The sequence below is a fragment of the Momordica charantia genome (genome assembly GCF_013281855.1).
Source record: "Momordica charantia cultivar OHB3-1 chromosome 5 unlocalized genomic scaffold, Mcharantia_2.0 BLBB01000005.1, whole genome shotgun sequence".
NCBI classification, from domain to species: domain Eukaryota; kingdom Viridiplantae; phylum Streptophyta; class Magnoliopsida; order Cucurbitales; family Cucurbitaceae; genus Momordica; species Momordica charantia.
The window spans coordinates 4,807,214-4,831,873 of NW_028275163.1; the positions used below are offsets into that span (position 1 = coordinate 4,807,214).

The 24,660-nt window shown below is 34.8% G+C and overlaps 4 protein-coding genes and 1 pseudogene across 5 annotated transcripts; 2 read left to right on the forward strand and 3 right to left on the reverse strand.

The window, feature by feature from the left end:
- Positions 1 to 798: 798 nt before the first annotated feature.
- On the reverse strand, positions 799 to 2,538 carry LOC111009242 (ARM repeat superfamily protein). The gene is made up of 5 exons (XM_022282264.2): positions 2,187 to 2,538; positions 1,998 to 2,104; positions 1,765 to 1,912; positions 1,370 to 1,564; positions 799 to 1,260 (listed from the first exon to the last, which is right to left on the reverse strand). The coding sequence occupies exons 1-5, from the start codon at positions 2,394 to 2,396 to the stop codon at positions 1,024 to 1,026; spliced, it is 897 nt and encodes a 298-aa protein (XP_022137956.1). The 5' UTR covers positions 2,397 to 2,538; the 3' UTR covers positions 799 to 1,023.
- A 1,383-nt stretch (positions 2,539 to 3,921) lies between these two features.
- On the reverse strand, positions 3,922 to 8,715 carry LOC148211182 (uncharacterized; annotated as a pseudogene). Its single transcript, XR_015790730.1, has 2 exons — positions 8,389 to 8,715; positions 3,922 to 8,066 (listed from the first exon to the last, which is right to left on the reverse strand). The product of XR_015790730.1 is annotated as an uncharacterized LOC148211182 (transcript).
- Positions 8,716 to 9,898: 1,183 nt separating this feature from the next.
- On the forward strand, positions 9,899 to 16,335 carry LOC111009280 (BTB/POZ domain-containing protein). The gene is made up of 12 exons (XM_022282322.2): positions 9,899 to 10,290; positions 10,907 to 11,090; positions 11,217 to 11,285; positions 11,372 to 11,470; positions 11,954 to 12,033; positions 12,123 to 12,942; positions 13,341 to 14,032; positions 14,642 to 14,726; positions 14,830 to 14,881; positions 14,973 to 15,022; positions 15,203 to 15,250; positions 15,379 to 16,335. The coding sequence occupies exons 1-12, from the start codon at positions 10,034 to 10,036 to the stop codon at positions 15,553 to 15,555; spliced, it is 2,613 nt and encodes an 870-aa protein (XP_022138014.1). The 5' UTR covers positions 9,899 to 10,033; the 3' UTR covers positions 15,556 to 16,335.
- A 1,571-nt stretch (positions 16,336 to 17,906) lies between these two features.
- LOC111009340 (universal stress protein PHOS34) lies at positions 17,907 to 20,553 on the forward strand. The gene is made up of 4 exons (XM_022282391.2): positions 17,907 to 18,404; positions 18,774 to 18,868; positions 19,505 to 19,626; positions 20,082 to 20,553. The coding sequence occupies exons 1-4, from the start codon at positions 18,236 to 18,238 to the stop codon at positions 20,200 to 20,202; spliced, it is 507 nt and encodes a 168-aa protein (XP_022138083.1). The 5' UTR covers positions 17,907 to 18,235; the 3' UTR covers positions 20,203 to 20,553.
- A 1,023-nt stretch (positions 20,554 to 21,576) lies between these two features.
- Positions 21,577 to 23,754, reverse strand: LOC111009158 (translationally-controlled tumor protein homolog). Its single transcript, XM_022282122.2, has 5 exons — positions 23,597 to 23,754; positions 22,840 to 22,913; positions 22,582 to 22,710; positions 22,331 to 22,488; positions 21,577 to 21,894 (listed from the first exon to the last, which is right to left on the reverse strand). The coding sequence occupies exons 1-5, from the start codon at positions 23,622 to 23,624 to the stop codon at positions 21,777 to 21,779; spliced, it is 507 nt and encodes a 168-aa protein (XP_022137814.1). The 5' UTR covers positions 23,625 to 23,754; the 3' UTR covers positions 21,577 to 21,776.
- Between the last annotated feature and the right edge of the window lie 906 nt (positions 23,755 to 24,660).

A 24,660-nucleotide genomic window follows, 5' to 3' on the forward strand; every position in this document is an offset into this window, starting at 1 on the left:
CTTTGTTTGAAAGTAAATTTTATTGTTAGACACACAATAACAACATTTTTTAGGCTAATCAAAGCATAGTTGATCAACACTTAATGCACGTTTATCCAACCATGAGGTTGTTGTAAATATATATAAATTAATTTATTCAATCAAAATAGTGAGCTATTTATTTTAATAAGTGTTACTAAATTTAAAAAATAATAAATAATTATCAAAATACATAGAAAAATCACTTACTATTAATATATAATTTATTTTGTTATGAATAAGAATGATGATAGTATTTGATAGATCCATAACTTTTTATAACTAAAATTAATGTTCATATACAATGCGATTAAATTACTAGTTAAGTTAAAAGTACCATATTTTAATTTGAGAAAATAGCAAGTTGGTTACTCACAAATTTCAATAACAGATTTATTTTTAAGCTGGTTCGGACAATTACGGTATAAAAAAAAATCATAGATATGTCACGGGTATTAAAAAAAACAAAAAATATATCTATTTCATATGACTTAACCGAGTAAATCGTAAATTTGAATCCGACTGTCGTGAAAAGAAAAAAAAAAGTAAAAGGTTGGAGATGTGCATTTGGAGACTAGGATAGCTTGTAAATCGTGTCAATGGTCATTTACCAAGCTCAAGTTGGCAATTCACATGTTGGGTTCAAGTATGTTCTCGATGGTTATTACAGTGGTAGGTAATGTATGTAGGTGTCGGAGATGATTCTTTAAGTTCTTGAAGAAAATTTCTTTGACAGCCAATTCAATCATCAAATTTCTCATTCAATCACGCTCTATCAGGTAATGAGCAACAAAATTTTTTATTGCCTTCTATCAATCTTCCACACCAAAAAAAGGTGAACAGAAAAGAGATTACCAGAAAAGCTGCCTACAGAACAACTCCTCATGTAAAAGTAGAAGCTTTTACAGAACACACAAATTTCCAAAACTAAAACACCTGAATCCTACAGCTATGCCAAGTCCAGCAGCAGCACTATTACCTCTAAATTCATACTCATCAACACCACTACTGAGAGGAGGTGGTAACTTTGAGCAGAGACTGAGCATGAATCGGCGACAGATTAGCTTGGCAAAAGCTTTGCCATGCCTCCTGTTTCTCCTCCTCATTCTCTGTGAATGCCTTGAACATTCCCATCACAATGCTCCGAGCGGCTTCCCTTGCCTCCGGTAGCCTATCGTTTAACAAATCTGCAGCCATCTGGAGCAATGGAACAATCCCATATTGGTTCATTTCTGCCAGACCCTGAAGAATTTGGCAGCAACCCATGTTAAAATATATCAGTCCAGTCCAGTTTTTGAACAAAATTGAGAATTCTTGAGAGGGGAAAATATGATTTGTTATGAATTTGTACCATCTTGGAGACACAATTGGAGATTGGAATGGCGGCTTTGGCTCTGACTCTAAGGTTGGAATGGGAAACATATGGCCGAAGCTTGTGCAGCAGAGACAGAGGAGTCATGGACCGAACCAGGGTGTTCAATGCCTTGTCTGCTTCTTCACACACAAACTTTTTGTCTTGAGAAGCTTTGAGTAATATTTGGAGCAGCTGAGGATCCAGAATCACATATAAAACAGTCTCTATCAGCGATTCTTACAATAAAAAAACTTGACTAACAATTGCCCTAATTTTCTATTGTTTTCCCCAGTGCTTAATTGATTGTTTTGGAACCGATTTCATGGAACTTCCTACCAATAATAATGATTGCAAAAGAAAATAACTGAAGGAATTCAATTGTATGCTCTCACCAATTGATCATACGCATCGCTTGTGGATGTGTCGAGTAATTGATCGCCAAATGCTTTGAAGATGTCGGATGAGGCCATGATCGAGGTCTTGATTAGGGCACTTCTAGGGTTTTTCATCGACTTCACCAGCACCGCCATAACTTTCTCTCTGAAATGAAACATGACAAAATTCATCGACGGAATTCCACAAACCCCAACCTCCGGCGGAGAAAAACAGAAAATATTCCACTTACAACGAGGGGATCAGAAGATCGGAGTGAAATAGCGCGAGACGCCTAGCATTATTGAGTGCCTCGCAGACCTTAACCCAATCCTTCGAATCTAATCCTTCAACAAAATTCTAACAAAACAAAGAAAGAAAAAAGGAAAATCAGATCTGAAGCAAGAAAGAAACAGCGAATAGAAGGGGAATCGAGCAGTACATTAGAATCAGGGTTTGTCAAGGGCTTCAGATCCTCAGAAGAAACGTAATCAACGGCGGCGTCGGCAGAAGGAGGAACCGGAGCCTTGTTCTCATCGTTTACGCCGGAATCATTCCGCTTCTGGACTGGAACGACAACTTTCGCTTGCTTCTTCGGCCTTTCTGGCGTAATCGGTAGAGCATTATCTATGGGTCTTAAAGCCATAGCCATGGCGAGAGCGAGAAGACTTGCAGAGAAGGGAAACGAAGAGGGTCGGCTTGAAATTGAAGGAGAGACGCTGATCTTAAGGGTTTACAAAAATGGAATTTTGTACGCTCGCTAATCGCTGGCCTTTAAGGTTTCAGAAATTTGAATTTTGAATGCGACCGATGGAAAGAGACGTTGAATATGTTCTTTCTATAACGGCTCGCTTGAATTTTGATTAGGTATTTAAAAACCTGCACGTCCGCTTCCAGGCGTGACGCCGTCGTTTTAGCTTTAACAGTCCACGCCACGTCATTTTGGCTCATTTAAGGAAAAAAAAATAAAAATCGAAAACGATTATTATTATTATTACTTTTTTTTAGGCTTTCAATTCAATAGCTGTATTCCAGTTCGTGTTCAGGTTGGTAATGTAAGGTGAAGAATGAACAATCAGCAAAATTGAATTTGAGGCAAGTGGCAACTATTAAGAAAAATAAATAAAACAAAAAAACCAAAATAATTGCTTTTATTTAATTGGGGAAAAAAATACCAAAGGAACAAAAATAACTGATTGGTTAATTTAATAATGCTAAAAAAAAAGTTAATTTAATAACAAATATGTTCGGTTAGATTAATTACTTATAAAATCATACAATTATTGGTTGTTTCAATTTGAATTTATTTTAGTTCATGCTCAAGGTTGGTAATGTAAGGTGAATAATGAACAATCAACAACAAAATTGAATTTGAGGCAAATGGCAACTATTAAAAAAATGTAAAACAAAAAAAAACCAAAAGAATTGACAAAAAAAAGACAATTGGAACAAAAAAAAAAACTGATTGGTTAATTTAATAATTCTTAATTGGTTAATTTAATAACAAATATTTTTCAGTTAGATTAATTACTTACAAATTCATAAAATTATTGGTTGTTTCAATTTGATTTTATTATATCCATTCAATTTTGATTAGTTGTGTTAGTTTTTAAAAGAAATATGTTAGGTCTCGCTTTCATTTCTCTCATTTCTCTAAATCAATCAATGGGTGGATCTTGATTTTGACACACAATGATTGAATTTGAACTGGTTAAAACTTGATAGACTAAATAAAATTTTATTGAGGCTCAAATTATAAAACTTTCCTTCACTAGTACATGCAATTTATTTTATATATATAATCAGAACAAGGGTGAATTGAAGGATTGGTTGATAACGTTATTGTATAGAAGTTTCTTGTCCTTTCTTGAAAATATGTTTGATAATTTTTTTCAGATTAAAAACAGTAAATGCTTTATGTGAAATTTAATTCTTCAAATTAAATATTAAAAGTTTTTATGTTATATTTAATTTTTTTATTTTATTACATATTTAAAAAAATAATGCATTTATCTATGTTTTAAAAATGAGAAACAAAAAACAATTACCAAATACTTATATTTTTCAAAAATTGAAAACGAAAAACAAGAAACGTAAACATCACAAAACGGACTCTAAGTTTTCATATCCATCCATTGATAAAAAAAATCAAAACATTATAAAATGAGACAAGGATATTAGCAAAATTTGAACATCTCATTCAATGGTTTATGTAACAAGTGAAAATGAGTCTGAATTACAGAAGCAAGATGATAGTGTTAATAAGATGGTAATGATTATTAGAATACATCCTAGAAGGGGAAAAAATCACAGCCACCATTAACTGTTTCTGAAAAAGTAAATAATAATAAGGATGAATTATCAAGGAAATTATAGCCAAGTTACCATTCAACTCAGTTTGACACAGGATAGCTTTAAGTCGAGATCATGAGTCTGGAGATAGTTTCACCATTGGTTGGATGGCGAGACCCGACCAATCGTTTTCGAGGCTGAAGTGAAACCACACACGACTGAGAGATATGTCATCATGGCACACCATGAAAGCCATGAACGAAGACTTGCAACTTGACATAAACCAAGGGATTACGTAAGAACATGCATCGCATAATCAAAACGAAGTATCGATCTTGCTGCTGCTCCACCTTGGTTTCGTATAGAAATCTGTCTGTCTTGGGCAATTTGGACAGGCTTAAAAAGGGTCACAAGTATGCATGACTGGACAAATTCGAAGCAATTTCGGAAACAACCTGCAAAAGGTAAGGGCTGAAATTGTTATAGATTTTCAGCTTCGAAGAGTTGGCGGTTTTCGTTCTCCTCAGTAAGGAAGTTATGTTACCTGTATCTGCATGACTTCACTCTGTATAAAACTTCAACAACATTACTCGACGCGATCCATCTCATATGTCAGTCTCATCAGTAGCATGAGGTAAAATCATGGGCGCATCACTGCTTTAGATTAGAAAAAACTCCCCCTAGTTGCTCATAAATATGTACTATAACCAGGATCTTGCAGCATGCTGAGCCTTTGCAGTTTCTCTTAATACAGAACTGACGATCCCAGCTTGCTCGAGGCATTCAGCCTTGTGCAGCGAATCTAATAGGACAACACAAGTTTTTGTGTGGATACTACAACCTTTTGATCGAGTTTCCTCGAAAAGTCTATAAGCATCCATTGCCCTGTTTGCATTACTCAACCCTTCTATTATGGCATTGTAAGTAGCAGAATCAGGCACCCCAGCCTTTGCCTTAAACTTCTCGTGTTCGTCTCCATGATGTTTCCAGCCTTCGCAAGTCCTGAGATCATGGTGGTGTAGGTGAATACGTTTGGCTTTAAGCCATGCTTCTGCATCTCTTGCCAGAACACGAATGCCTTGTTGAACTTCCTAATCTTACAAAGACCGTGAATTAGAATGCTATAAGTTATATAATTTGGAGTATATTTCAAGTCCTTCATCGACTGAAAGCAAACGGAGGGCTTCACTAATTTCCTCAGCTTTCACCCCAACGCATCAAGCAAGCAATTCCATGTATATATAATCTTATGAGTTGTTCAAACCTTTCTGCATCAACTCTTCCATGATCAGATACGCCTCATTGATTCTACTGACCTTCCTGAATCCATCAATAAGACTGCTATATATAACAACATTTAATTCTACTCCTTTCGACTTTGCTTCTTCAAAGAGCATATATGCTTCATCAAGTCCGTCGATCTTTGCTAGCCCATCAATAACAGAACCGTAAGTAACAACAGTGGGTTCATGACACTTTGTCTTCATCTCCTCTAGCAGTTGGTAAGCTTTATTTACCTTGCCAGACTTGCAGAATCCATCGATAACAGTGTTATATGCACGAGTATCCAGGACACAACCTTGCTCCTTCATTGTGTAGAACAACTCATAAGATTCATGCGCAAAACCCGCTTTCACCAGGCCATGAATTAGGATCAAATAGCTCCTCGCATCAGGAATAAATCCTTGGGCCTTGATCTCCTGAAACAAAGCCCTGCCCTTCTCAGTTTCTCCGGCTTTAAAAACACAATCCATATAGGTATTAAGAAGCATAAGATCGGGCGAACAACGGAGATGTATCATTTCGTTATATATCTTGTGGCCATCCTCCTTCCTTCCACACTTGAAGAAGTTCCTTATGAGAGATGTATACAAAACAGCATTTGGGATCTGGTCAGAATCCAACATCTTTTCATAAAGCTGGTAGGCTTCATCTACTCTACCACGCTTCCCCAACCCATCTATAAGAGAACAATATGTTACGGCATCAGGTGTTCAAGTTTTATGATCCAATCCTCAAAAATTTTATAAGCATCATCGAGTCTTTGAGCTTTACACAGCCTGTCAACCATTATGTTTACTGTCATAACATTAGGGAACAACCCGGCATCTTTCATAGCATCCCGGAATTTGAACTTTCTCATAGTTTGTATAAATGTAAAAGCTTCTCTGAGCTTCTGTGACTTGACAAGGGTTAGGACTATCTCAATACAAGTGTTATTTGATGGGCCAAAACCTGCAACACTCATTTCTTCCACTATTTGTTCCAAGCAATTAAACTTTCTACTTCTAGCCATAACCATAAGAAGTGAATTATATGCTTCGGGGCAATGTGCTTGATCTGTTACTCTCTCCGTCCATCGAAAGTAATTTACTGCAACATTTACGTCCTTCAGCCTCCTTAAGACTCCAATTACCAATTCTGGATTTGGTTTTATGTCAAGCTTTGCTAGAGCATTCTCAAGAGAAGATCCCCAAGGACCAGTCTCCAAAATTTGGCACACGCCATCTACTAGCTGTCTCTTGTACTCATTCTTTGCCGGAGACACCATATTACCGCTATCCAAAACAGGGCTTCCATTTCCATTTGTTTGAGATGAATCCTTGATGCCCGAGGATGGATATAGTTGAATGGTAAAATTTCTCCTTGCCAAGGAGAAGACGCGGGTTCGATTCCCACTATCCGCCCAGGATCAGGATAATGAGTTAATGTTTTTCATTTAATAGAGTTAATGTTTTTCATTTAATAGGATAAATGATTAAGTATAGTTGACTGTGATAGTATTGTGGTTCTATCCTCCCCCTTCTTTTCTTTTCCTCCCATCCGAAAAGAAAAAAAGCTAATATTAATAGTAATTAATTACTAAGTTACCAAGATCAAACCTAAATTTTTTAGACAAAAATTTTTTTTTGCATAAACTTGTAGGATATTAAATCCTAGGTAGGCCACTATGATTCGAACTCATTCCATCTAAGTTATTTGCTATTTACATTGGCCATCATTGACCTCTTGAGCCATCTCATGATGGTTCTCCAATTGCTAGGGATAAAAACAAGCAAGTGTTTCTTCTTCGAAAAAGAATTAGAATCTCATGTAGGTAATCACTAATACACGAACCTATGACCTTGAGACTTACAGTTTCTCCCTTTGACTATAGGCTAATCCATGGAAGTTAAACAAAATGATGGTTTAATGCTGCTCTTTGACCACTACAATGCGTTATATTCTTTCCCAAGTTCTTGATCAGTATGGTCACTGTGTTACTCATTCTTTGAGGAAGGTAAAGAACAATATTTTATTCCAACTGCAGAAAACATCACAATATTGTCTTTCAAAAATGAACCTATTTCATTCTAACCAAATATTCCAAACATGGCCATGAACCTGGCAATCCAAAAAGGCAAATGCTTTCCTTTCAACCAGCAACCACCATAAGGAGATCTGTCTCATGATTCTTTCAGCCAAAGAGCATAAGTTATCGATCAACAGCCGACGTTCACTCATTTGGCATCAAGAACCTAAATCCAGAGAACCTAAAGCTTCCTTTTGAACTCGCAACGACCAAAGGAAATATCGTTAAAGCTTTACAACTCATCACGTGAGCCCAAAGGTTTGACAAAACAAATCTTGTAGGCAAGGAGCACAAGTTTCCGATCAGTCAATCAACAGTCAACTACTGAAATGGTTATCTCACAAGTCACAAGTAATAAGACACCGGTTAATGGTTATCCCTGCTCTAGTTATAAAAGCACTTCTAAGACAGAGGTCAACATGATTCCCGAACTTTCAGAAGCAGTGAACAAAAACCTCTTTGGCCAAAACCTATCCGATACTGCTAGATGTAACTTGTAAGTACATGATTGGGTGCGGGAACAGAGTATGGTTCTCAAATAGTTTTTTACTGCGAAAGTTCTCAATTAGTTCTTTGAAATTGTATTCAAACAAAATCTAAAGATACTAATTTACCTCTGTTCCTTAGAAGCATCTTCATGTATGCATGTCAAGAGCTGTCTCTATGTCAGCTATCCACCTGAGATTACACAACAGGGTAAGAAACCCCTTACAAGATAATGGATGAATATTACAAACACGGATGAAACAAGTATACGATGACCATTTAATCCGAAGCAACTCCAAATTGTGATCGCATCGAACATAGGAATATAGAATGACTCAGGTATTGATGACAATAAAATAAAATTAAATATTACAGGGCACAGAAAAGACGATTTCATTAAAATAATTTAGAACCTCATTAAGCACTCGATTCCAGTCCTTTATTCATACAATATACTTCCATAACACGTGAACCCAGAACGGAATATGGAAAGAAGGTACAAAATTCGACATACCCATTAGAAAAAACATCGATGGGGTAACATTAAGAGCCTAATAGAGTTGTTTTTGACATGTTCCGAAACTTCAGACGCCGAATGGGATACTGAACAAGCGGCAAATACAGCGCTCAAGTTTGAATAGTCAGAGAAGCGGTAGAAGAGAGTGTGGCATTGACGGATTGATTTACAGTAACCAAATCAGCTCCAATACGAGAGGCTCAACCATGGAAGAGAAACGAAGTTGTGGAGGGAGAGCGGAAATCTCCTTCCATGTCGCGGCGGGCAGGTCACTTCCTAAACGCACCGTTTTAACTTCTCGGTTTATTGAAGTTGAGAAAAGTGAGGTTTTATTTATTTATTCATGGATAATTTGGGGATGAGAAGGAGAAAGGGCCCTAATCCGAATCTTGAGATTTCCAAGTTTTTAATTACTTGTAGATATTTTTCATCTTTAAAGGAGCAAAACGAATTTGTTTGCCTGATTAAATGAGTGGTTTGTTCAGGTAAGCAACTTTTAAACTATTCCCGTACTTGAAATATATATTTTAAATTAAAAGTTGGTGAGTTCGAGTAAACTTAAAAATTTGGTAATCTAATAGTTCAATTAGTTTAACATTCGAGATTTTGAATTTTCACCTTCATATATTGTTGAACTAAAAAATATACATAAGTCTTCTCCTTATATAAATTGATATAGAGTGTGAGACAAATTTTGAGTTTTTAGTCATTTAGAAAAAACAACTATGCTAAATGAAATTAGATGCTTGAAAATTAGTAACCAGGTTTAATTACCATCTAAATCTTAAAAATTATTCAATTACATCTCTAAAATTTGATTATGGTTGTAGTTGAATTCTTGGTGTTGATATGATTACTTAAATGTTGAAATGGTACATTTTGAACGATAACTTGAATATTTATAAATAGAAAAGAGGAAAAAAAATGAAAAGAAGATATATATTTATATATATAACATTATCTTTAAAATTTTAGAAAAATATCATAAATTGCATTCGAAGTGCAATATAGTGAAGCTAGCTAAAAGTCAAATTTTTTACTTAAAAAAAACATAAATATAGGAAGCATCCAAATAAAAGATATATGCAAAATGTTGACGTACCAATAATCTCAATTATTAGTTTTTTCTTTTATTTTATTTTATAAAATGACTTCTGTTATATATATATATATATATATATATATATATTTAGTATAACAAATTTGGAGAGAATGTTATTATGTTTTTCTAATTTAAACGAGTGGGTGATAGTGCAAATTCGTACTCCTTAAATTTGAAATGAGTAGTTTGCAATCTTATATTATAAAAATTGTAAATTTGGTATATAATATATATATGGTAGAACACAAAAGATGAGTTTGGTATATTCTTAACTTTTATTTTATTTTATTTTATTTTTGAAAGCATTTTTCAAATGTCCCGTTTCTCTCGCACGGCGGTCAAATAGTCATAAATAGCTAATAAATGTATTATTATTATTACTTTATTATAATTTGAAAGGGTTATTTTCATTTTTGCAAAAAAGAAATACAAATCTGGGGCAAGCGTATCAGGATTCGGCCCCCTTACATTCGTCCTTTGCTGTGAATCATGTCTATGATCAGCAACATTCCCTAAACTTCTTCTTCTTCTCGGAGATTCATGCGTATGGAAACCCAGTATTCTGTTTCACATTCTTACACTTCGGCGATGAAGATGACCATTCCGCCGTCCCAGCATGCCGACAATGACCGGAGCACCACCGAGCTTCGCGCCTTGGACTGCAACCTCACCTCCCTCTGCGACCACATCCAGATTGAGGGGTTCAATTCCGGCGCATTCTCTGACATCGTCGTCCACGCCATGGGTTCCACGTACCACCTCCATCGCCTAATTCTCTCGCGCAGCTCTTACTTCAGGTCTGGGTTGTTTTGAATTGAGAAAATATGAAGTTGTTTGTTTGTGAGTTTTCGCTAATTTTTTTATTTCGTTCGCACTTGGTTGTGACTTTCGGAAGATGGTGCTTCTGTAATACTTTTGGGATTGACCTATTCCATTGATTCGGTTGGTTTTGTGATGAAGTTAATGTTTTGATTAATTTGATCGTGGCGGAGTTTGCTGTGAGAAATGGGATTTTACCTGATGTGAAAGTTGGCTTTTCTTCATTCGTTTATTATATTACTTTCCTTAATTTGGTGTCATTGCTTAATTTTCTGATTATTTACTGGTTAGCTCGTTTTTTTTTTTTGTTATATCTCAACTCCTTTCTAATGCTAAGCTGATTAGAGGGGTCCATGATTACAATTAATGATTACTTGATTACTCAGTTAATATGATGTTATGGGTTCGCTTCTGCAACATATATATATTTGGTAAAAAACAAAAGAATATATTGAACTGTGAGAGGACATCCTAAGGACAAAGGGATGTGAAATCTCCTTTCCAAAAGAGATTCATAAGTACAGCTTTCCAATCTATGTTGATCATACATTAGTTTGCTTCTGCAACATCAGTAGCCTACAATATGATTTGCAGGAATATGCTCCATGGGCCGTGGAAAGAAGCCAGTGCTCCTGTTCTAACTTTGCATGTTGATGATAAAAATGTCAATGGGGAAGCAATTGCAATGGCTTTGGCGTATCTGTATGGACATCACCCTAAGTTGAATGATAATAATGCGTTTCGTGTCCTCGCTGCTGCTTCTTTTCTTGACCTTCAGGTATCATAATGTCATTGTCACCTACATCATTTTGTCGTATTTTTCTTTCTGTAATGACAATGTGGATTTTATTTTATATATATATATATATATATATATATATTTTTTTTTTTTTTTTCTGTTCAGGATTTGTGTTCGATATGCACTGATTTTATTATAGCTGAACTGTGGACTACAAATTTCTTGGCTTACCAGGTACTAAGCATGTAAAGGTGCTTTGTCTGATTCCTTTTGTTACTCCAAATTTCACATGTTTTGTACACGTATTTTACTTTGGTTAGGTATTTGCGGAGAGCCAAGATTATGGAATACATGGCGAACGTGTAAGAAATGCTTGCTGGGGTTACCTTTGTCAAAGTGGTGCCGTGGAATTGAAAGAGGTATTTTGAGTTATACTATCATAATTTTATGTCTCTATCCTTTGACATTAGGCTTAACCAAGTGCAAGGTTCGTAGTTGAAGCATATCATGTCGACATTGAATGCATTGAATTCGTGACACTTTTTATCGTTCTCATAAAAAAAGGTGTCCTATGTGTCAAGTCCTCTTACTGGTAATTTGATATAGTTTCTCTTTTATATTCACAAGAAATGTATGATGATTATAGTAGGTGCATTGTTTATAGCTCTAGTAGATTTTGCTGTGTTTTATAACTTTTGAATGTAGGTAGTACAAAGCTGGCACATATTCTTTTGGAAAAGAGTTGCATTTATAATATTGTGGTTTTTTAGATTCATTGAACCATTGTCTCTCTATTGCACAGCAATAAGTAATACCGTCATTTGGATTGTTTAAATATCTTAGGTGTTGGTATTAGAACGAGACACATCATTTACATTTTTTGTTATGTTTATTGTGAATAGGTGCTTCCAAAGCTTTCATCTCAGACCTTGTATGCCTTGCTGACCTCTGATGAATTATGGGTGCCTAGCGAAGAGAAACGGTGAGGGATTTAATAGCTTAGACTTCAATACTGAGCTCCTACCTAACTCCATATTTTCTTTTCTGATTCTTTTTGGGTCATATGAAAAGGTTTGAACTTGCATTGTATACATTCCTCACTAAAGGCGCCCATTGCAAGGAGGAAGCTTCTGAGCCAGTTTGTTCCAGCTCTGAGACTGAACCTGAGAATTCTAAGACACAAGAAAATTGTTCGAAAGATACCTCTAATGAAAGATTGGAATCTGAGCTTGGACATTTAAGTTTGAAGGATGGGCTAGACGTCCATGAAACTGCTCATAATCTTCTAGTGGAGCTTTCAGATTGTGTGGTTGACTTCCAAACAAGAGCCTCCAATTCTAAACAGAAGATGCAACAAGCTACATACTCTGAGTCAAATTTAGAACCACCATGTTTGTGCAATGTGGAAGGGTCGTCATCTTTAAATAATTCATTCTCTGATACGAATAGAATTCTAAGCTCATGTTCCTATATCAACTTACCAATTACGGTTGGAGTTAGTGGACTTGGTGCAAGTGGCGTTGCTATGGAAGGGCCATCAGAAGAAGGCTGCTATCAATTGGATAACAATACTTGGCTTGCCAGGGACCAAACAAGACATTGTTCTTCTGTGAACTCTTCTACCAATGGACTCCCTACAAATGATTGGGGAAGATGTGGCATGCCGGCTGTTTCATGGGGTGGCAGGGTTGTAGGTAGAAGGCAACTTAAAAGTTATGCTAAAGGCAACTTGGGTGCAAGAGGAGAGGATTATGATGTTTTTGATAGTTTATTTGAAGGGGGTTCACTTTTGTACTGCAACATGAATTTTGAAGCACTTCTTAATATGAGAAAACAACTCGAGGAGTTGGGTTTCCCTTGCAAGGCTATAAATGATGGTCTTTGGCTGCAGGTTTGATGATGACATACCTTTTCTTTTATGTATATTATTCTGCAAAAATTTCTTCGAGGAGAAGTGGAGTTTTAACCTCCTGAATCACTTCCCCGTTGCAAAAAGTTGTGGTGACAGCAAGTGATTAGGTTTAAAATTTTCCAGATTTTGAAGTCCTGCCATTTATATCTTCCAAGTCCTTTAGTTAGTTAACTGAAACTTCATATGTAGTGAGTCTCGAAATGTGTGCCCGGTGAGGAACTGAGTATCCTTGCTTGAATTGATCTTTCAGCTCAGCTCAACAAGTTCGGTTATATCTTTAAACATCTTAGTTTAATTAGAAGATTTTTGAAGCATGTTGTCTGTGATTCTGTCAGGATATGAGTTTAGCTTCTTTTCATTATATAATTATTTTGCAGATGCTTTTAAGGCAAAGGGTACAAGAGATTGTTGCTGACACATGCAAAAATTGCTGCCTTACAAGTTTAGCATGTGCATGCCGGCAGCCATTTGCATTTGCACGGGGAGTCAATGCCTCAGGATATTATATCAATGAGCATGATCAGAACAGTTCTCCTGGCAATGTGGGAAACATATATGTTGCAGAATCTTCTCAAGGTGAAGGAAATGGCCCTTTCAGACCTGTCCGAGTGCATGTTAGAGGACCAATTGAAGGGCTTGCTGGAATTGGACGTGGAGCCACTTTTGTGCCGGCGAGTGCCTGGCCTCCAACACGTTTTGTCTACTCCCGTGTGTCTATTGGCATGGGCAACAGAAATTGTCATCAATCCCTTGCTAATGATGATTCAGAAGCTAGAGCTGATCACAGTGGAGACTTGTCTGGAGATGGGTTGACGGCATTGGTTGGTTTGAGCCAAGGAGGCAGCGGCAGTATGAATGGGCAGGGAGAACCAACAGAGAGAGGATATGAGATGGAACTGCAGAGCAGAATGTCTGGAACCTCCATGGCAGGTCCAAGTGCCACTGGTATTCCTGTTCAGATGCTTCAAGCATCAGATCATGCCCTTGGAATTGAGTGGGAGAATGAAAACAGTTCAATTGCATTGGATATGAAAACACCTTTAAGTCACTTCCCCCCTTTTCGCTTTGGGTAGGTTATCAGCCTTTCTTGCTCTATAAAATAAAGGATTTCGTTTCAGTCTGATACTCAAAATTATCAGCATTGCAACTTACTGAACTTGTTGCTCAAGAAATTAGCTTTTCGTCTTAGTGGTTTTCCATCCTGGCCTTAACTTGTGTTTGCGTTAGTGGTTACGTACTTGGGCGCCATTCGTTGCCCCTGGTTCTGTGTTTAAGTTTTCCCAATTCCTTCAGATGCCTTAATCTATTCCTTAAGATTGTTTTAGATTTATGACTAATTGATTATTATATGCTTGTAAAGAATTTCTTGAGCATTAAATGTTCACCTCGTTCTATAGATTCTTGGAGAGGAAAGCCCATGCATTTTCTTAGGCTCTGAGGTTGCTGTTTTATTATCCCTGGTTTCCTCCTCTCATAGGCATAGCAAGTTTTTTTTATGAAATTCCTCTGGATATTAACATTGTGACCCACTCAGAAGTGGAGGCAAACATCGTGGTGAATTTCTTATCATATTTTGAAACTCTGTTTCTTTTGCTCACAAGTATATAATTAGTTTCTCTCTACTGCATCCTATTTTTGGTTGATAGTTGAAATTTATAATTAATCTTCGGTTTTCCAGCGTGCAATTTGAGGACGTGCATAGGCTTAATGATGGTCAAGTCAAGCACTCACCTGAGTTTTTCTATGCTGGTTCTCTATGGAAGGTGTCAATACAAGCAGTTACACTACTTAGTATAACTGAAATATTTGATTCTGGATTACATTTCTTTCTTAACATTTTATAGATTTTATTTATTTTCTTTATAGGTCAGTGCTCAGGCTTTTAACGATGAAGACCCACAAGGACGACGAACTCTAGGTAACTATTTGCTATAAGATGATCTGCCATCATCCACCTGCAAATGTATTTAATGCTCCCATTGGCTTAACTTCTTCCTGTATTATTTCAGGATTATTTCTTCACAGGCGGAAGGCAGAAATATCTGATTCTCTCAGAAAGGTCAGCCTCAATGTCAGTTATCTAAGCTGGAAATGGTGCAACTTGAGTTTTAAAGATCTTCAATTGTTTAAACATCTATAACATATACTATATAGTTAGACGATGGTTTGATTTCTGAATTACCATTGGGGAGTTGATCTTGTTTCATAGATGAAATTATCTGAAATTTCCACTTTTCAGGTACATATGTTTGTGGATTCTCGCGAAAAAGTTACCGCACGATATCAGGTACTACAGGCGATAAAAGACCTACTAAAAGATGTAGTTCTAGTTCTATCTGACAGTTCTAATTTTGCCCAACTTTATGCTGGAATATCTGGTTTTACACATTCTCATTGTTTGCCTCAATTATTCAGTTAATATGTCCATCAAAGAGGGAGGTGATGGTATTTGGAAGCTTCAAACAGACAGGTACTCTTCTACCGAAAGTTCCCAAGGGATGGGGTTGGCGAACGGCCCTCCTATTCGATGAGCTTGCGGATTTTCTTCAACACGGAGCCTTGAGGGTGGCTGCCGTTGTGCAGCTAGTTTGAGAAGTGGTATGTATCTTGTATTTAGTATTACTATGGTGCCCCCACAGTAGTTTTTTCTTCTTTCGAGAGTTGCCCCTAAAGTTGAGCGCGAGCCTGTCAATAATACATCTTTGGAAAGCAAAATGCATATGTGGTCTAAAAGTGTGTGAAATGAAAATGCTTTGCTTTGGTCTTTTAAGTTTCAAAATTAGACAGTTCAACATCTGGAGTTTGATCAATGGTTCAAATTGGTCTCTGGTATTAGTTTCTTTTTTTCGAGTGACACTAATGAAAAAGTGAGTAAACCATCTAGGTTTGGGTTGTCTAGTAGTTGCGTAGGGGGACAAGTAAAAAATAACAGGACTTAGGGAGGACGAGTTCAAATGTCATGGTAGTCACTTACCTTAAAACTTGTATATACAAAATGTCGTAGGATCAGATTAGTTGAAGATTGTGCGGTTGGCTTTTCTGAGATAGGGAGAGTTTTTAGGGGGACAGAACAAGGAAGGAAAAAAAGGCCACATAAGTAAATATATAAAACTTGTATATTATTTAAAGCCAATATATCATCATTTACTTTATTCAGCCATTTCTTCATTAGTGGCACTGACAGAAACAGTACTTTCAGAGACCATTATGAATCATTCTTTTAAATTCCAAGAGTTAAATGTCACATTTTTAAAACTTAGGTTGGGAAAATTTACTAGTACTGTAGCCTGTTCAGGACAAAGATTGTAATCGAAGATATATACTATATAGTATTGAATCTATTGATAATTCTTTTAGCTTTGTAAAACTGTATCCTGGTTTCTATTTCTTCTTTTCAAATCATCATATCGTAGTTTGGGTCCCATATTTATAAAGTAATTTATTTTTACATTAAACTTTGATGATGATTATTGCAGTAATAGTTTCCAATTTTTACATAGTAAAGTTTGTTTTCACCTTAACCCTTCACAAAGGGGTTAAGAGAGAGGATTTAAGGAGATATAGGAATTTCCTTTAATATGATGAATTATAATGAACTTTCAAAATTTTTTTTTTTAATACAACGAGTATTTGGGTCGGTTTATGCGTACTTTATGGCATAACTACTTTACCCAACAATATTTAACTCTTAGAAAATTATTAGAATTTTAGTATTTTGAATTGAAATCTATAATAGATAGTGAAACATGATTTTTAAAATTAAAAACGAAATTGTTATCAAATGAGACTTATATTTTGGCTCGAGAAAAATAAAATCTAAACAATCAAGAAATAATGAAGGTTGACGTTAGTAATCCAACGGTATCGAGTGGAAGAGATAGTAGATTGATCTTTAGCTTACATTTGGTAGAGTTATATGAGACTGTAGAGATGAGATGCCTATGAAATTCTTTATGGCCGTTTGATCACACAAGTTTGCTTTATCAAACTGTTCGAATGATAATTTTAGTCTACGAGTCATTATAGAGGATGATTCGAATAAAAGTTTGAATCCACTAATTGTGCCTTCGACCCAAACATGACTCAATTTCAAAGGTTAGGTTCAAAATTATTGTTCATTTCAAGACTATAAGCAAAAGTTCATAAGCCATAATGCTGATTCAAAGAGACGAAGTTAAAATTTGAAGACTCTACTTGAGTGTAAGAATTATAGAAGTTAAAATTTGAAAACTCTACTTGAACGTAAGAATTATAGAATTAGAATAAACTTCAGAGATCGTACTTGCTACATAAATTAAAGTTAAAATTTGAAGACTCTACTTAAGTGTAAAAATTATAGAATTAGAATAAACATCAGAAATTGTATTTGCTACATAAATTTAATACAAAATCAAGTTCAACCCCACGAACCAAATTTATTCGAAAATTTCTAGTGTGAAATCTCAAATAAAAGTATAGATACTTTTAGTAATTTTGAATAATCAAATATAATTTATGAAGTAATTAATGGTCACGAGGAGATTTTCAAACTTTTATCTTAGGTTAAGTTTCTTTAAAAAATAAAAAATAAAAAAAAATCCTTCAATCAGAACATAGCTCCAGAGATAAAATATATATTACCATTCAAAAGTCGATTTATTCTCTCGTCTTATTTTAGGCTAATGTTGTTTCATTAATTATATTTTTAATGAAAATTGTGTTTCTTTTAAGTTAACCTTACATTTTTTTTCAAGTAAAATAAAATAAAAAAAAATTAAAACATTAATAAAACTAAATAAGCAAATGTAATAAATCGAATAAATTAATTGAATAACTCAAATCTTTTTTTTTTTTTATTTTTTTAGTACGAACTCAAACCCAAATAAATGACTAATTATTACCATTTTCACCAATACTTTCCAAACGGTTTATAAAACAAATAATAATAATAATAATAATAAATAAATAACATTCTTTTAAAGAAATAAAAGTTCAAACTCTTTTTTTCATTTTTCTTCTTTTTTGTTGTTGCAAACGAGCTTGAAGCAGCCCCGGTGATCCACCGAGACTCCGATCAACATTCCGATTCCGCCGGGAGCAGAAACCTCTCTTGACAGTTGCGAAACGATACCGCCGTCATTGCAGCACAAACTCTTACGCTCTACAACCGATTTCTCCTCCACAATCGCTCTTCCTCCAACTCCATCTTCTTTCTCGGATTGCGTTTATAAGAACCTCGCCATTGCAGCGGTGCCGGACGGCAGTTTTCTCGCGTTTCGGTTTTTGTTCGACAATGGCGGAGCAGGTGATTGTGATTGGCGTGGATGAGAGCGATCACAGCTTCTACGCCTTGCAGTGGATGCTCCAACATTTCGTTGCTCCTATCTCCAATTCTCCTTACAAGCTTGTTATCGTCCACGCTAAACCGCCTCCCTCCAGCGTTATTGCAGTTACCGGCCCAGGTATAGATACTCCCGAACTCTGGTTTTGGATTTGTTTTGCCAATTCGATTGTTCCGTTTGGTTCCTCCGAATGCGAAGATTAATTTGAAACCAGGTTGATTCTTAAAGAAAGGTATCTACCACAGGGGAAATTGAATTTACTTTCTGTACTGCTTGTTTTTGGATATCGAATTGTGATGAAAGAGCATATATATATTTCGAAGCTACGATCTACTCGCTACGTATAATTGAAGCGAATCAAGAAATCTGTATACATTTTGAAGCCGTTTCTTATAATCAAGTTGCGATTTGTAACATTTTCCCCAATGAATATCAAATTTGTGGGCAGTGTCAGTGTGGTTTCTTCCTAACAAATGTTTTGAAATACAGGAGCCGCGAACGCCTTGTCCTTACTAGATGCAGATCTCAATAAAGTAGCTAACAGGACTGTCCAAAAAGCGAAGGATATATGCATCGAGCACAAGGTAAAGTCCATCTGTGATTTATCTGGTTTTTTCTAAACGTTTCTCCAGCTCTTATTTCTCTGATCACTTTCATTTAGAATTTTGATTGCTTAAAAGCTATTTCTCCAAATAGGACCTGAATTGCATTGCTCTTAATTGGCTTCCATTCTGATTAACGATTGAACTACTTGTTTATAAAATCTTATTTATACTTGAATAATGAAACTCATTTCTTTTTATCGTAATTTTACTAAGCCTCAAAATTAGGTCAAATTAATAGTTTGGATAATATTTCTAACTCTTACTCTTCCACATTTGCACAAATAAGCTCTCACAAATGTAATTTGCGGCACCCGAGAAAGTCGGGGTGATTGCTATTCACCATCTGAGTTCATACACAGTTATGCAAATCTCCTTGCCCGTCTATTGAAAACATGACCAATTTGTTTGTCTTTTTTTTTTTTCTTTTATATCTATATATAAACCATGGGGATGTATAGGAGTAAGAACTGCCCAGAATCCATAGAATAACTTGAACTACTGCCAATTGTACTGTTTTAGGACATGACTGAGTTGAAACTGGAGCCACCATCTGTTCTTCCAAAAATTTTACATAACCATTCAGCAGGCTTATTGAGACAATCTTCTGCCATGCAGATTGAAAACGTACAGGTCGAAATTGTGGAGGGCGATGCCAGAAATGTCATGTGCGATGCTGTAGAAAAATTCCATGCATCCATTTTGGTTGTTGGAAGTCACAACTATGGAGTAGTGAAAAGGTAAAGACTCCCTTACAATAAAAGAAACTGACTGATTTTATTGTGTAGTTCGTAGTTTTGCCTTTATGCTTTCCATAAAACACAACTCAACTGTTGAATGCATCAGTAGTAATAGTTTTGAATTTCCACCTTCTGATTGAATTGTGATACTCCAACAAAACCCTAACTCAAACTAGCATTCCCTAGCGAATCATAAATTAATAAAATATTAAGCTATTAGCTCTAGTGGCAATTTAATATGATACAGAGATCTTGTGTTTCAGTCTCTGTAATGTCATTTCCTACCCAATTAATACTAGTAACGACTTGTTCGGCTTTGTGCTAATTTCTAAGAAGTTACAAGTGAGAGAAAGTGCTAAGAATATGAGTAAAAGATTAAATTCACCGTAATCTAATATTGCTTAAACTTTTGGATTTAGCAGTGAAATACTAATAAATTTGTTTTTGTTAAACAGGATGGCTCTGGGAAGTGTAAGTAACTACTGTGCTAACCATGCCCATTGCTCTGTCATGATTGTGAAGAGGCCACCCAAGCCCATGAACGAACTGAACCCAATCCATTGTTGCAGAGAGTAAGGTTTCTGGTTCTGAACGTGGAGCAGGGTTTCACTTGTTTTGTTTTCTTGTTTTTAATACAACATGTGGGGTGAGATTCGAATTTATGACCTTTTAGTCGTAGATAGGTGCCTTAATCACTTAATCAATTGATCAGGACTTCACGTGTTAGTTTAGCTTCTGTAATCTGCAAATTATAATTTTTTATGTTCTACCTTAGTCGAAGGTGTAATCATCGTAACAAATTCTTTTTCTACGAGACATCCAGTGAGTGTTGTATTCTGTTTCTAATTTTAATACTAACTGAAGCTTTTGCTGACAATTTGCTCTACAATTGTCAATTTTGTTATTGTTCAAATGAATGTTTCTACAGTTCCTATTGTGTTTTCCCATGGTTTCCAAATCATAATAGATTTGAGATAAATTATATTTTGTTTGTTATAACTTTAATCAAAGTGGTATTTCAAAACTTATTTGTAAGAAAATGAGTTTTTAAGTTGCTAGATTTTGTGGGATTTCAATTCAGTAAAAAATCAGAGCTGGTGGCATGGCAAAGTATTCCAGTTGCATATCTAAACTTATAACCTAGCAAATCAGTCTAAAATAATCTGATATTTGTGGAAGAATTTCAGTTTAAAGAAAAAAAGTAATTACAAATCTAATATCAAATTCTGTAGCATTTTGAAATGTCTAATATATTCAAACACTTATTTCTGAACAAAAGATCGTGAATTCGAATCCAAAACGGCACACAGAATATTGTTGCTTTATTTTTCTATCCATTATTATATTGAGAACCAACTATTTGTGCAGAAAAGAAACAGAAATGATTGAGTATTAAACTTTTTATAAGCAGGAGGGATTTTGACTTCTATTTAATAAATTCCCTCTGTATTTAAAAACATTTCCTTAAACCAAAATCATATGTTATCCATAAACCCTAATACCTAAAACCCTAACATCGCGCCTCTAAATTGATGTTTAAAAAGATTCAACTAAACAGTAGAGATGTAATAAAATTTATACCACAGCCTAAAATGTCAATTTAACCTAAAACAAGACAAATAACTTAAATTGTAATACAATTCTTAAAATTTAAAGCCCATATTAACAATAAAACTAAATTTAACATTTAAAATTACGGATTATAGAATAGAATCAAAGAAATTACGCATACCACCTGACCCTATAACATTTGGTGTCGAGGAATTACTAATTCCCAAGGTAGGTTGCCATCATAGGATTTAAACTCATTCCCTCTTAGTTACTCTAATCCCTTTTGGACCAATGAACCTCTCATGATGGTTATGGGGAAGCAATTCTTCATCACACTAGAGAGCTATTTTCCACTTGAATAGCAGATTAAATGATAGAAATTAGAGACTCATTAAGCAATAAGCAAATAAATATAGTAACTTTTGCATTCATCAGAACATAAGCTTCCCAGTAAATAATGTCAAAACAAGGAAACCCAAATTAACCAAAACAAAAACAGCCCAAACCATCCAAATTCAAATGTCATGAGAAAAAAAAAGGCAAAAATAGTAGAAACTCATAATGCTACATGAAGCATTCTGCTTCAAACTTCTGTTCTTTCAACACTTGACTTCCTTCAAACCTGGGGCAAGGTATAAAAATGTTGGGTCAGCGCATCCATCCTTGTAGTATGCGAACACGATGGTGCCATCATCATGCATACTCTCTCCGACGAAGCTGCAAAAGGGCACAAAAGTATTATATTAGAAATTGTTCCAATGATATAGATAGTCCAAACAAGAAGAGCGGTATGAAAGTTAAGAACTTCTACAAAACAAATTAAGAATGAACATGCATGTGGATTAGTTTTATTAACTCTGCTGTGTTAGTTTTGTACTTGTGTTCGAGAACAATTTCTAAAAGTTCCAAATGGACAAAGAACCATACTTAAACCAAACTGATCAATTGGTTAGATCTGGTTTCATATGTGAGTTCCCCAGTTCAGTTCCTAGTTTTCAAAAGATAAAACCAATTGGTTTATCGAGCCAAACGAGCAAACAATCTTGACTAAAGATGTAGTGCCAATAACATAGAGCTTAAACCAAGGGTGCAACAAAAGTAAAATCTTCGGTTTAACAGAAAAAGAGAAAAATACAATGAGAGAAGTACTTACAATTGCAAGTCCTTGATCTTTGAAAGCAGAAACTTAGTTGCACCCTCAATGTTCTTCTTAAATGCATCCAGTTTCTCCCCTTCCAGCTTGCCAGACAGCAATTTGATATACCTCTTCATGTATGTGATGAACTGCTTCTTCTCAAATGGAGGTTGCTCCTGAAAACCAAGATTGAAAAATATATATATGCATATAAAATCAATTTCCACTAAAATAATTGAAATAATCCTTGAAGATTTAAGTTTGCCTACCTGAAGTCTGAAGGTGTCAACAATGTCAACCACCTTCAAAGCTTGATCATCAACACCTTCATCCTCGCCGCCACCTTCAGCTGATGGATTTGCACCAATGTTCACATCAATCGCTCCTTGAACAATCCACTGTTGCAAATTGTACATAAGCAAGCAGTTTAAGTATGATGCTTAATATCCCTTCAATTTACTAACTGGTTAAATATATAGTTGGCAGAGGTTAAAAATGAAATATTACAGTAAACTAAAATTTCAAACCTTTCCCTCGACTTCCCAGATCATTCCATTCTCAATTTCCTTGTATGGGAAGGAATCCGAGAGAAGCTCGTCACCTAACATGTCAAGATAGATCCATACATTACTTTGACATCAATTAAGAGAAAGAAGTCCACAACATAAATCAAACTTAGAAATATTTTTCACAATAATATCAAATCATCTGGATCTATAGTACAAAAACAGAAAACAAATAGCATCAATTTGCAGACTTTGAAACACACGCAATCATGAAAACAACTATCAATCTTCAATACTTCATTATTCATAACCCCCAAGAAACTCTAACAATAACTCTAAACCAAAAAAAAAAAAAAAACAAAATCACTCTAACAACCCACTTGATAAACTACGCTCATAAGGATTCATAGTACTACAAACATTCATTGAAATCTGAGCGTCAGAGATAACTAAAATCGGTCTCCCAGAAAAGCCAAACCAAAAACCATCGCTCGTTTTATCATTCCATACTCGCAAAATCCAATATGAATCAGATTTTTACCAATAAAAAGAACACCAATTGATCTAAAATATGTTCCAGATCCAAAAGCTAACCAAATAATCCATACCTATTCGTTAAAGAATTAACGAATAAATCAGAGATCCGAAAAAAGGCAAAACCAAAAAAACAACCGCAAACCCTACAAGGGGATAATCGAATCCCTAGAACAAAACCAAAAAAACCCCGAAAACACAATTATTTTAAATACAACAAAGAAAAAGGAATTAGAAAATTTACCAGAAAGGAGGTCAGTGTAAACCAACATGATTGGAAATTTCCACTCCCGGATCGCTCCTGCAAAGAAATTTTAGAGACAAAGCACCGCAACCAGGAGCGTGAGAGGGTTTGAGATGGGCGTGGCAATGGCTATTTATAGGCCAGGGTTTTGGTCAAGAACTGGTATATCTCAAGGAATATAATTTTCTATTCCTGTAAGGACTCCTATTTTCAAAATAATGTCTATTATATCCTTCGGATATATATATTTTTTCCTTATCGTATTGATATCTATCTTTATTGTTCCAACATTTCTATGAAAGTTTTATTTTAATGTTTTTTTTTAATTTCGTAAAATATTAATTTATTACATTCATCTTTCAAAATTTATTTGTTTGATTATAGGATTCGATTATCCGCTGCTAGGGTTCGCGGTTGTTTTTTTTGTTACAATCATCTTGGTTTAAACAAACCTTTATCTCTAGGTAAATTTTCAAGTTTTCTTGTATTTTTCAAACTTATAAAAATAATGTATTTGAAATAACATGTTGTTTTATTGTATCATTGAATAAGACCTAGTAAAAAATACGATGATTATTGATTACAATTACTCTAATTAATCCAACAATTAATTAAAATTAACTTGAGCTATTCAATATTTGTTATTATAAATTATTTATTTACTAAAGCTATTTTTTTATTATTATTAAAAACTTGAACTAAAATTATGTGTATCATCAAGAAATTTTAATTATCTAGTTCAACTTTAAGTTATCTTGATAGAGCTCAATTGAGGTAATTTATATTTATTATTTGTTATATAATTGATTTTGTTAAAATAATTTAATTTAATTTTTAATTTGTATCAATATAATATAAATTTGTTACATTTAAATTATATAACTATATTTTAAAATTTTATTAATTATATATATTACCAAGTTATAATATTTCATTATCTAATATTATAAAACATATCTCATAATTTAAAAATTACAATAGGTGACATACATATTTATTATTTATATCTAATTATGTATCATGTAAATAGAATATAGCCTATTTTAGGCAAAAACATCTACTAG

Coding starts and splice junctions, on each gene's coding strand:
- LOC111009158 (XM_022282122.2), bottom strand. CDS start 23,624: ATGTTGGTTTACACTGACCTCCTTTCTG. Junction 22,914..23,596: donor TTACACTGACCTCCTTTCTG/GTAAATTTTCTA, acceptor TTGACATGTTAG/GTGACGAGCTTCTCTCGGAT. Junction 22,489..22,581: donor TTGACACCTTCAGACTTCAG/GTAGGCAAACTT, acceptor CTTGGTTTTCAG/GAGCAACCTCCATTTGAGAA.
- LOC111009280 (XM_022282322.2), top strand. CDS start 10,034: ATGCGTATGGAAACCCAGTATTCTGTTTCACATTCTTACACTTCGGCG. Junction 11,471..11,953: donor GTGCCGTGGAATTGAAAGAG/GTATTTTGAGTT, acceptor TATTGTGAATAG/GTGCTTCCAAAGCTTTCATC. Junction 14,727..14,829: donor ATGCTGGTTCTCTATGGAAG/GTGTCAATACAA, acceptor TTTTCTTTATAG/GTCAGTGCTCAGGCTTTTAA.
- LOC111009242 (XM_022282264.2), bottom strand. CDS start 2,396: ATGGCTATGGCTTTAAGACCCATAGATAATGCTCTACCGATTACGCCA. Junction 2,105..2,186: donor TGACAAACCCTGATTCTAAT/GTACTGCTCGAT, acceptor TTGTTTTGTTAG/AATTTTGTTGAAGGATTAGA. Junction 1,565..1,764: donor GCGATGCGTATGATCAATTG/GTGAGAGCATAC, acceptor CTGGATCCTCAG/CTGCTCCAAATATTACTCAA.
- LOC111009340 (XM_022282391.2), top strand. CDS start 18,236: ATGGCGGAGCAGGTGATTGTGATTGGCGTGGATGAGAGCGATCACAGC. Junction 18,405..18,773: donor TATTGCAGTTACCGGCCCAG/GTATAGATACTC, acceptor TTTGAAATACAG/GAGCCGCGAACGCCTTGTCC. Junction 19,627..20,081: donor AACTATGGAGTAGTGAAAAG/GTAAAGACTCCC, acceptor TTTGTTAAACAG/GATGGCTCTGGGAAGTGTAA.